We start from the raw sequence: 13,118 nt of genomic DNA on the forward strand, positions 1-13,118 counted from the left end.
CAGGCTACCCTTAACTCTACTCCCTCCTCCATCACAGCTGCCAAGACTCCCTGCTGTGGCAGTACACACAGAAGCAACACTTTATTTTTCTTAATTCATCTCTGTTTGTACAGAGAGATGAGCCAAAAAGGCAACACGTTCACTTTGATTCATATCTAAGAGTGAATGCAGAAGGTAACTGCAGAGGTGTGAAAAAACATTGTGGCTTTCTTTGATATGAGAGTTAAGCTACAGTAAATCGCTTTGAGAATGAGACACTGGCACTCAGTAGCAGTTTGACACTAAAGGATTTGATTCACACTCATTTCTTTTCTGGTCAAGTGCATCAACAGACAACAGAGTTATTTAGGAAAACTGATTGTTTCACTTCTGTGGGAGACACACACAATACCTATGTCTCAAGTTATCAACTTCAACATTTTATTTGGAAAATTTTGATTGGGGTTTTGTCAAAATTCATCCTAGAACACATACAGCAGCCTTAACCACTCATCTATCTCTGGGCACAATCTTGAACCTTTTTCCAACTAGTCAATACAGGACTATCAGCTCAGCATAGCTGTTTCCCATTTAACTATACGATGACATGAAACTGTCCATTTACACATCCAAATTTAGCAGCAACCCATGACTGTATTAATCTGTTTTAAAAAATGAGTGGGAGTATCTAAATCGTTAAACTAACATTAGCCCAGCAGCTACTGATAAAACAGGAATGAATTATTTTCATGCAAACTTTCTCCTGTAATCAGATTGATCTCTCATCATTGTTATGCACCACTGCATTTCCTGATGGCTTCATCCAATACTGCAAACACAGACCTTTCCTGCAATATTATAGCTGTGGTGATAAGATGGGTTTTAAGATAGTCAAAGTAAAGAGCCATGCTCTCAGAGACAGACCTTTGTTTCACATGGATGTCAGGTACATTTACAGAAAATAGGAAGTTGTATTTTAGGATGGGGCTCTCTTGATGAACCAAAATAGAAATGGGTGCAAATGACATTTGCAAATATCAGAGGTACTGTACCGTACAATGATATGTTTTTCTGTGTGCACAAAGGCTTGTCTACATGAATCATTGACAGCACAGAAGCACTTTACTGTAAACAGCTGCAGAATGAATTTCATGCTATGAACTTTTTCATCCAGGTTTGACAGCAAGCAACAGCAAGATGTGACCCGAGCAACAAATAAAATAAACATTAGAAAATGGAGTTATATTCAAAAACACAAATGTCCAGACAGCCAGGTGCTGTGACTAGAAACAGAGACCTGTAACTGTGAAGTGACAGTCGACAAACAGTGCAAAGCACCTGTCCTGATGCACTGAAAGGAAAGCAGATTGCAAAGTGTGCACGTTTCACCACAACTATGCTTCAGATAAAGATGCAAACACAAATCTCTTAACAACTTCACAGTCATGCACAGCACATGTGACTAACGGTTGAAACATTTTAGAACAACTGGTTATTGTCATGATGAGTGAAAAGTCCAAAATCCAAATCATTGTTGGCTCCTCAAGGCACCTGCCACTGAAACCTTTTGCCTTGGATAAGGCCAAAGACCAGCTCTCATCTGCAATAGCTCAGCTGCAGGGAAGGCTGAATGACTAGAAGCTTGAGGAAGTTGTTCCTACCGACTATTGTAATAATATCACTAAAGCATGTCTGGAATGCATTTTTCTATTGTGCAAAGGATTAGAGGAATACGCTGTCAGTAAAGGAAGGTAGGAATGATGGAAGCAAGTAAAGAAGGAGGGGCCAGTGAGGAGTAGGACTAAAAACCATGTGGATTATGTTTGCAGAGTTGCAACTAAAGATTATTTTCATTATCGGTTAGTCTTCCTTATTTGTCTTGAATGTTAAATGATTGATTTAGCAGTTTATTCTATAAATGTTAGAAAATAGTGAAAAAATTCTATCAAAATTTCCAAGAATCCAAGGGGACATCTTCAAATGTCTTGTTTTGTCTGACTAACAGTTCAAAAGACAAAGATATTCAGTTTATAATGATATAAAACTGAGAAAAGAAGCAAATATTAACAATTGAGAAGCTACAACTGGATTTTTGGGAGGCTTTTTAAAAAAAAAAAAAAAAATGACTTAAATATTTTTCTGTTGATAGACTAATCGATTAATTAACTAAGTGTTTCAACTGTACATGTGTTGAGAGGTTAATGCGTACAACATCGTGAAGTAAGGGGCAACTATTTAAAGCACATTAAAAAAAATTGCTGCAAAGCTAAAACATAACTTAACAGGCAATTTCGCCTTTTTCTTAGACACAAAATCAGCCATTCCTTTAACTTCACTTTCTCGCTGGTTTAACAGAGAAAGTGTGTGGCAGTGGATTTTATTAATATTTGCTTGGAACGAGGCTCTATTAGAATACTGCGAAATACCACCATCAAATATTAAAAGTTCACAGAAGTTCAGTACATCATGGTGATTACAATATGAAATGTAAAGATGTTTTAAGGTAGTTGAGATGACAATATCTTACATTACAATTTTTTGTCAAAAAAAACAAAATGGACAAACAAAAAAAAGAAGATAAATTCAAGATTTTGAAATGTTGGCATCACTCAGCTGTAGTGAAGAGTGCTTTATGAGTGCTTTGGAACAAAGCCAACAACCATAATGCCTTTCACCGGCAAAGGATTAGGTGTGTAAAGATAAGATAAGAGACAAATGACCATAAGAGATATACTACTGTACAAATTATATTTATGACACATTATTGTTCTCCAGGTCTGTCACTTTCTGCAGTGCAGACTGTCCCACGGTGCAGTTGCATCACCCTGCAGCCTTTAAACCCACCACTTCCTGTGACCAGCTGGACCTATCGACGGTGGTCAGGATGCAATGGCAGCTTAGCCCAGGAAGACGATCAAACAGACTCTCCCAGAGAGGTCAAAGCAGTATCCGGTTAGATCCATGGAGGAGGGGGGTTAAAGGGCTTCTCTGTGGACACACTGATCAACCTTCTACTGTATTACTCTGCTCAGGAACTGTGGGATGGATAACAGTAAACAAACTGTATATGTTTCAAGAGTAAATGAATACAGACTGGCTACAGACACAGCAGCCATGTTGAAATCAAGAAGATACTCAAGAGTAGGACAGCATGCTCATTTCTCTACACTGAGCAAATTAACCATCTGTTAATAACAAACCTTTTTATCACACAATTTAAACTCACTGGTCACTTTCATAACGCAAAAGTCAAATTGTAACTGCATGCAAACTGCTTCTATTTTGTTTGTTGTAACTTGTACAAATATCATGAACCATGGAACTGCTCTGAAATTAAGCATTTCTCACTTCTCTAGTTGGACTTACAACATCCTCACCTCATTCTCTAGTGAAAAAATCTCACACACTTGGATGAAGAATAAAAAAGAAGTTGATTAAAAGCAACCCATGTTCGTGTGGGGCCTTCGTCAACTCTCAAACCAGAAAATGTCTCAGCTCTGCTGTGTAAAGCAATAAGAGGAAGTGAGTGAAGCAAACAAGGAGGAAGTGCTTACTGCGCTGCTGTGTTGATTTTGACTGAATATAGGCTGTCAGTGTTAATAATTAAGTCTTGCTCAAAGTAGCAAGACTCATTTTCATCCTCACTCTCTTTCTCACCCCTGTATCTATGCCAAGGAATGTAAAAACACTAAATATATGGCACCTCATACCCATAAAACTCAGCTGCTACTAAAGTCAAGACTGGACTGAAAACCAAGCCAAGTTTATACTGTACTACCTCAACTCTACTTCATCTCTAAAGCTAAACAATCTACGTGGTTCGTATGGGAGGTCACTACAGATAAATAGAGGATCTAAATCTCTGTGGAGAGGTCTGTACAGCGTCACAATATAGCATATCCACCCACACTGCATTCAGTGCTCTCAAGCTACACTAAGATCCCTCACTCAGACTTGGAAAAAAGCCATTAAGCTATGTTGGAGTCCTGTTCATTATCACATAGTCAATAACTACAGTGTTTCCCCTATATTCATTCTGCAGTGGCATATCGCCGCTGCAAATATTTCACACAATCATTAACATCAATGGGCTACTAATGATTTTCACTCGCACACTGTGCAAGCACGATAACACCTTACGTTACTGTGGAATTGATTTGAGTCATCCTCCCTCTCCTCATTCTTCAAAAGACATCTACATGAAAGATACTGTTTTAAGAGTAGCGTAGCTCCGTTAAGGAATAGGGCAGTGTGTAATGTGTGTGCGTAGTGAGTGTGTGGTTGAAGGAGCGGCAGAAAAGTGACAGTCAATGCAGGTGGAGCAGAGCAAAATGTTAGCAATAAGTTGTCAATCTGGCAGTACAGTATACAGTATAAATGTACAGTAAAGGCTGAATATATTCTAAATATAGCATACACTTATTTTTTTTATTTTTTTATTTTTTTTTAGGTGGGCCTTTATTTAGGTGGCTAAAATATGTTTTGCTGCTGTCCCCATTCACAGCAGTACATTGCTTAGTTTCTGTGCCAGTACTCCTGTCTGCTTCTCCAAACTATGAGCATGCCATCCCAAATCTACTGAAGGTAATACACTGACTATGGATAAGTATCTCACACAACCCCAATTCAAAAAATATGAACTATCCCTTTAAGGCTGAATGAAAGAACACGGTGAAAGCAGCACGTTATGAAAGTATTCTTTCTGCATTCAGGCGGTGAGATTAGTATTCATCTTTATCCTTACAGTTCAACTTTTCAGTCTAAGCCTTGTGCTGAGCTCAGCTGCCGCCTAACCACATACTAGTCTCTCTAGCGGCTCAATGTCATTGGTTGATTCTATAGCATTCTTAAGTGGGCTGATATCCATTGGTTAGTGTCACTGCCACTGCCTTCTCCACACAGACAATAGCAGTCTTTGTGTGTTACGCCTGGCTACTGTTTGTGTGTGTGCGTTTCCTCTGCTTTAACCAGGAATTTCTTTTTGTACAGCCTCTTCGTGCAATTCAGTGATGATGAAATAGAATTTCACAGGTTAAAATGGCTAAAAATAGCATTATCGGTATGTTAAATACATGGATGGTTGAGATAGAAGCTTCCTCTTCTTTCTGGTTGTCTTTGTGGGGTTCTTCTGCCAGTAAGATTACTGTCATGTTAGCTGAGATAGAACAATCTCACTGAGGAACTGAGCAATGAGATGAGGATGTATCATTTAGGACTGCCTAGATAAGGCTATTACCTATTTTTTTCAAAACAAGACAGCAGCTTAATATATGCTTTAAGAGGCAGTAGGTGGGCTTGACGTGGGAGGACATTCCTTGAACAAAAGACTTCTAGGGTAAGCTTGTAGGTTTGCTCTACAATTTTGGAGAAAGCCACTGAATGTCGAGCAGCATCTCTAAAAAATATGTAAATACATTACAAAACACTGCAATGATATAAGGAAACTGGAGTATCACTGCAACACAAAACATTTACCTGCCTCCACGTCTCCTCTTTAATAGTATTTATCAATGATGTCTTATCTGCCTACCTCCAGGTCACTTTTTCTTCACTGACATTCAGGTCAAACCAGGAAACTCTAAAACCAGCTTTACAGCCTATCTGAATAACCCCTTTAAGGTTCTCTTTCTCTTAACTTAAGTCTATTGGCATTTAGATGTTTTTTTGCAAGCAAAGGCTTAAGGTCCAACTGAAATCACGTTTCATAATCTCTCTTTGCAGTCAAAAATAATGTGTATATTGGATTATTAAAAGAGGGAAATATCAGGAATGCTCCTTTTTGTCACAGCTGGCTGGAGGGGCGTTGACGGTGTCTTGTTTGACTGACATTAGCTGGCAGGCTGCCAGAGTGCCGGTATGGAAAGGAGACAAAGTAAACAAGCTGCTGTAGCTACAAGTCATGGACAAATAGTTTGTCACTAACAAGGAGTTTGAAGAGCAATGACCAAACTAGCATCTAACAGCACTGAAGTGACACTTGCTGGTACGTTAACACGCTGTTTAACGTGCTACAGTTGAGCAGCTAATTAGCAAGCTAACCTGCTAGATGATGTTAGCGGTACACTGCTCCCCGGCAAATGTTTGTTCGTCACTTGTCGAACACATGCCCTTGACAAGACACAATGTGTGACAAGACAGTATTTGTATTTTTAAGTTAGATAAGAACGAGACTTTAGCAGGAAAGCTAATTTGGGTTGTTGTGTAGCCGGCTGCTGTCTGGCTCAGTGTGACCGTCTGCTCTGCTTATGATCGAATGCCATGATTGCTTTATGTAAGATTTGATTTGCTGCATTGAAATAATGTCTCCAGCTATGTAGGCAGATAATGGAGCGTTATTTAATTGAATTAATGCAAAACTAGGACGTATCATCATGAAACCAAAAAATGTAAAATAAAAATTTCTTTAGTTTGATTTTTTCCTCAAAGGAGAACATAGGATGAGTGATTTACAGAGCAGATGGAAATCTGATGATCAGCTGATTTTTTGATGTCTACTCTATTCTGTTCTGACTGGTCACAAGTCAACATTTTTATGTTGACTTGTGTTGCAAATTTAGATAATTAAGACAGATAATTATCATTTACTAAAGCACAAATGACACATCTGGTGATTAAATGGAAATATTTGGTGGGCAATGAAGTGATGGCAGAGTGACAGAAAAAGACTCCATCTTCTCTTCAGTATGTGGTTTTAGTGCTGAGAATCAACTCTCCATTCATGACCAACTTCTGGTCTGTGGGGATGAAGTGAATCACCTCTTGAATCATAACAGTACATGCACTAAAGATATCAGCTTCTTCCTTATACTCACAAAGATTACATTAATATGATCATTTAAATTGAAAATAGCAATTTTGTCCTGTATATCAAAGCAACATGCTTATAGTTCTGCAGCAGTAACAACAATAAAGGAAATGTCAATAGCAAGGAGATTTGCACACCTTAAAAAACCCAACTGTAATACTTCCCATAGGCAATGGTTTCTGTCCACCAATTTCCTCAACTGCCAAAGTGTCATTGTCAAACAGACCAATCCAAAAGCTCCCAAAGACAGCAGCAAGACATAAAGACCCGGAGTGTTTTTAAAAACAGTCTGTGGGTCACTCTTCCAGCAGGAGAAGCAACCACCCAACAGTCAGTTCTTGAGGAAGGCCTTACTGGGATAATATTTGATACTGACACATCTTGAATGAAATGGAAATCTAATGAAAGCAGTTTCACCATTTTATTACCATACTGTATATGATACCTGTCACAAACTATGTCTGAGAGTATTTACCAACAGCATGCAAGGAATCAAAAGGCATCTATAGTGATACAAGCAAGGAGGTAAGGAGAGCTCCATCCAGCAGCTAGTCTGCACCTCTGAGGCCCTGCTAGCCAACACTACAGTATCTTTATGCTGCTAAAAAGCTTGATGTCTCCTGTGGTATCTTTTGTCTTCAAAAAGATGCCTATTCTCATTGCGTATTTTTAACTACAGGACTATCTTATTAATTCAAAACAGGACAACAGCTTTTTCTTGTTACAGATTCCACACTTGTGTGTCTGTTTTCAGAGCAACAGACTACTGAATGTAAAAGGAGAGAAAGAGATAGGCAAGGAGGCATTGTGTTACTTCAAAACAAAAAAAAAAAAACATTACAATAAGACTGCTACATGAAGGGAAAATGTTTAAGGAGATGGTAGAGATAAAGAGGCACAAAAACAGAGTGACAGGCAGGCAGGCAGCTGTAGATTAAGCGCCATTCTGACCACAGTTGCTCACATGCTCAAACCACAACACCTCTCTCCTCTTGTTTTGATACAACTTGAGCTACAACCACCCTGAGGGCTGGGAGTGAGTGCAATTGTTCACTCTGTGCCTGTTTAGTCATAATTATTCAGAATGAACTACTGTATCACAGACTCTTCACACCTCAAATTCACTTGTTTCAGATAAGTTCATTAAAGAAAACCAGAAGAATGGCTCAGCAGTAAGGTTTGAGAACAGAGAAACCAAATGGAGCCAGTTTCACACCAGTCACCTCAAGAATCATATCCATTCAATTATTGTTTGACTAGCTGCCGTATTTTTATTCACTTTTCTCACCTGGGTTGCGAATTCTCTTCGTACATGCGCTCTTTGCCCTCCTTGAACAAGCTGATGGTCTGCTTGGTTTTCTTGGTTAGGTTCTCCATGAAGACCCGGAAGTACTCGTTGTCCCCCAGAGTTTCCATTTTGCCTTCATAGCGGGACAAAATGGTGCGCAGGTGCTGGTAGGTGTCTGGCAGCAGGTCCAGGATGTAAGGGGGGCTGTTCTTCAGGGCCAATTTGGGGTTTTGGCAAAGACGCACCACCTGCAGAAAAGGAGGATGTGAGGGGGAGATGAGATACAGTTAGAGACAAGAAGTGGGTGTGGAAAGGTGAAAGAAGCTAGAGAGAAGATGTGTTAGAAAGAGGAAGGTGTGAGAGAGGTTAAAGAAGAGACAGAGAGGAAGAAAATCTGAGAACTGTCTAAAATGCCACTAAGCATTTTCATTCTATACATCAGTAAGGCATTATTTATATCACACAGACAGAGACTTGCATAATATAGCTCTTTTCTGCATAAGAACACTTATCTTTTGTGCAGAATATTGTCAGTGGGCCCAGATAGAAGACATGCAGAATGGAAAATGCCAACAAAGCTGACTACTGAGAGAAAGGTCCTTAAAAGCCCCGTCAAAGAGTCAAGCTTGGAGCCTTTGGAGTGTGGAAAGTCTACACATTATATAATGCAATACACTGAATATCAGTGATTTCACCACTGTCACATTACTTTCTCTTCTATCTACACATAAAAGGTGACGGTGGAACAGGACAAAGGCATACCAGCTTTCATCCATGCACAGTCTCTGCTCTCTTTGTGAAACTAATAGTCTCAATTTCTTATTCAGTTACCTCGCAGACGTGTTCTTGTAGACATGCACAAGAACGCTGACAGCAGGATTTGTTTGCACCTTATTATGTGACTAGCCTGTCAATATCCATAGGTCATCAATGTCTTATTCTCCACTTCTTCAGCATGTTTAGAGAAGCTGTTCATGTTTACACTTCCTCATTTTAATCAGCGCATACTACACCACCCATCTGCCTAAGAAAACCAAATTCTCTCTCTGTTATGATTGCCTTGCAAGTGTCTGTGATACTGACAATGTTGATATAAGCTTAAACTGCTGTGCCACATCAGGTGGCAAACTTTTCAAGAACAACATACTTCAAAAACTCTAACAGTGAAGCGCCACAGTAACCGAATTGTTACTGTGCATGCCACATAACCTCAACGTCTCTGGTACGATTCAAGCGACCTTTGTTGCATGTCACACCTGTCTCTCTCTCCCCTTGTTTCCTGTCTGCCTCTTCACTGCCCACTTTCCAGTAAAGGCAAATATGCCAAAAAAAAAGGGCACACCCCAGTAGACTACTGGTTAAGACCCATGCCATGTAATTGCAAAAACCACAGTTCACATCCGGCTGCGGACCTTTGTTGCACGTCCCTTCTCTCACCTGTCTCACTGCACTGTGTCTGAGTCACTTTGTTGACCATTACAAGAGACACTGGCAGGCAGCCAGTGATTGGACTCTGTATGGACATGGCTGCTGTCATATTTACCACTGGATTCAAGTCTTAACTTTCTTCTGTGATCGCAGAGGCACAAAATTTGAGCCTGTGCTGATACAGAGCTAGCCTGTCAGCTTCAACAGTGACCGAACAATTGCATGTCAACAACAGGACATGGCTCATTCTTTTGTAGACCAGGCCAAATGATTGTCTACTAATCATGTGTGAGTGTTAGAAAGAAATATGGCAGGAATAGCATTATAAGAATGTCGGTTTGAATTTCCTTGCCTCTTCTTTTGGATGCTATTGGTTTATTTGTAATGGGAATATGAGGCCTCTTAGCTGGGCTTCAATCAGTTTATGATTGCGGTAGGGCTGGGACCACATGGATTTATCAATTATTATTGATAACTTTTTTACACTCAGTTTGGTGGTGTGCTACAATAATAGCATGGTGACATTTATGTTTTACTGTAAAGATAATTTTATGTGTTTCTATGCCAAAACAGAGCTATTTGTTTATTCCTTAACGTATAATGTGGCAGCAGATTTTGCATAATACATTTTATTTAATTCCTTATGTAAAAATGCATTAAGGAGGTCTTTTGTGTTATATTTTGTATTGGAAAATACAAACATAAAAATGACATCCTAAATAAATATTAATATACTGTTTTTAATTTAAAAAATTCTCAATATACCATTATTTTACCATTTATTTTTTATATTCCGACTCCATTATTATCATTTAGAGTATCCCCTTCTCTTCCATGTTTTAGGTATCTGACAAAGGACATCTCATAAATTCAGAACCCAAATAAGCCATGCTTCATATACTGAGCATGTAACATGTTAGCAATATTTGATCTCAGTTTGTAAATGGGCCACTGGGTTCATCATCACTGTATCAAATGCCTTTCAAAGAAGAAGGAGGTCACACTTGACCAATAAGATATTTTAAGCAGTACCAATTTCTCAACATGCAAAAACGTTTTTAGCATGCAGGCCTTTATTGATGTCTGAACGTTGAAGGTCAGCTTCCTATTGACTCTGTGTGTTAGTCAGATCACAGGTGAAATCCTCCAGTGCAATAACATAATGTCCATACCAACTTTGTTAACAGATAAAATATTAAAATCCTTGTGTGCTTTGAACAGACATCAAGGATCACTAAAGCTGGATTACAACAAAATCCAATATGGTTGTTTTAAGCACAAGTCAGTCAATATCAGACTGACCAGATCAAAACTGGAAATGCCCTGGTGAGTTCCACAGTTTCTTTTACTTATTTCTATCTCCAAACTTTGATGCAACTGGTGGAGAAAGCAGAACTAAGAGATACTTTAAGACAACTGGTACATTGTACTGTTCTGTATGTAGCACACACAGTATAGTGCTCATAATTTCTTGTATTTTGTATCCTCTGGGTATTTTATGATGATTTTTCTATATTTCATATGTGGATGAGCTGCAATTTTTCATTAATCTACAACTGAGCAACTGAACTGCAAGCTAATATGCCTTCAGTATCATTACTTACTCTGCCCTCGTACTTTTAACCCTTTTCTAGGACTCCAAATGCAGAAGGTATACTCTGGTTATGTCTGAGACCAGATACGGTTGTTGCCAAAGTTATACCACTAACATTACCAACAACCACACGACACTTGTTCCCATAACTCAGCCAAACACACGTGCATGCATGTACACGTACAAGACCACAAAAACTGAGGGCTCTCATACATACACGTCAATCAAGACTATCTTCTTGAAGTAAAATGCTGACTGCCTTCAAACTGAACTGCATTCCACTCATCGTTTCCCTCTCTTCTTTCTGTCCGAGTCCGCTTAGCTGATTCTACACCTGGCGTAGAGCTGTTGCCTTTTTGTACATCAAGTTCAAGGCGTTTAAAGGTTAACTAGTCTGACAAAAAGTTGACCCTGGTTGAATTCTTGCAAGATCTCAGCTGTAAACAGGCAAATAGTGCTTCCTTGTTTCTGCAGAGCTCAGAGACTGTTCCTGGAAAAAACTGTCTAGCAAATTGAAGAGAAACAACTATTTGTTCACTGCCTAAAAGTTTTCATATGATCCACAATTTCACAATATGGATAATACTTTGACAAGAATGTCTGATGGCAAACTACATTGTGCAATTTAATTATCCATTAATCTTCCTGAAGTTTCAAGACTGCATGAGACCACTTTGAAAGTTCCATTGAAATTGTGTTTGGTATCTACACACTTTTTGTGTCCAATTAAATGGGTTAAAGCTATGTTTCACACACAGCAGTGACCGCCATCTTACTGTTCGTTACTACGCATTTACAAAATTGTTAAGTCACAAAGAGGCATAAAATAGCACACAACAAATGAAAAAAATCATGTGCTACACAAAGGTCAGAACAGATTTTTTGTCAACCAGAAACTAAAACTGGTGTCATTAAATCAAACAGAAATAGATAGAAGGAAAAAGTACCAAAACTGATTGTAATGACTTTTGACCATCACTTCCCCATAAAAATAAAAGTGAAAATTGTGTGATATGACTATGGATGCTTTGGCAAAAGAACATTTTTAAAGAAAATGTCACTAATGTTGACATGTTGATCAAATTGGTGAAGAAATAGTAGTTAAGCTGAAAAATGTGTGTCACTGAACGGTATTACGGCACAAAATTGATACCATTGATATCAAAAGTAGCATATGACTTGAAATCCATTGGTGTCCAACAAATCATAGCCAATATCTGCCTGTATGACTGGTGGTGAAGATTTTCCATGTAAATCATCAGGTTTGATTAATGAATAGCTAAATAGCCTGAAGCCTCTGGCAATGTAACAGCTGAGACAGTACTGAAAGACTTAATGTTTAAACTTTTAATACTTCAAACTTTAATTTCAAAGTTTATATTTGATAATGATAGCTAAACTAAGAAAACATTTGGCCAGTGCATCACAAACATAGTGTGTAACTAAAAAGCTTAAAACGCTAAGATTCGACAATGAATGTTCCTTATACTGAACACTGTCAGAGTAGGTAATGTAGGCTGTGGGTTGATAAAATTTAACTTCGTTCTGTGCAGGAGGCATTTGCAAAGAGAAACTGCATTATTACGCAGCAGGTGTTGGTCTACGGTATATGCTGGGCTGTGGTTTTCCTTTAGACAGCCCCAAACAATATTTCCGCTGCTATTTTAAACAATCTGGTGGAGTAAAAATACTTTTGATTTCATAGCATTTTTCAAAAAAGGTAACATGGTAAGGTAAGGCACTCTTTTTTTTTTCACCTCACTGGTGCTGCCCATCCACTGTTTCACTCAATTGGGGTCATACTGTCAATTATTCTCATACTGTAAACTGCAAAGCTAACCTGACTGTGCAGAGTGGTTTAAGTGGTGTATGGTCATCCTTCACCACATTCAGTGACAACCCAAATAACAGAAAGACAGACTCTAGTATCGCATCTGTTGTCTTATTTGTGTTAGGTATAGTACCTCTTCAAACGTGAATAAAAGTCTAGCCAGGCAACCTACCACAGATGCTAAAGGAGCAAA

General features: G+C 38.7%; 1 protein-coding gene across 1 annotated transcript in view; it reads right to left on the reverse strand.

Moving 5' to 3' along the window:
• The window catches only part of cbl (Cbl proto-oncogene, E3 ubiquitin protein ligase), a 38,951-nt gene that overhangs the window by 24,712 nt on the left and 1,121 nt on the right, over nucleotides 1-13,118 (reverse strand). Inside the window, exon 2 of the mRNA XM_042413745.1 lies at nucleotides 8,073-8,320. Within this exon, the coding sequence (XP_042269679.1) occupies nucleotides 8,073-8,320 (248 nt within the window). The remainder of the gene's footprint in view (nucleotides 1-8,072; nucleotides 8,321-13,118) is intronic.

This window comes from Thunnus maccoyii, chromosome 6 (assembly GCF_910596095.1).
Source record: "Thunnus maccoyii chromosome 6, fThuMac1.1, whole genome shotgun sequence".
Taxonomy (NCBI): Eukaryota; Metazoa; Chordata; class Actinopteri; order Scombriformes; family Scombridae; genus Thunnus; species Thunnus maccoyii.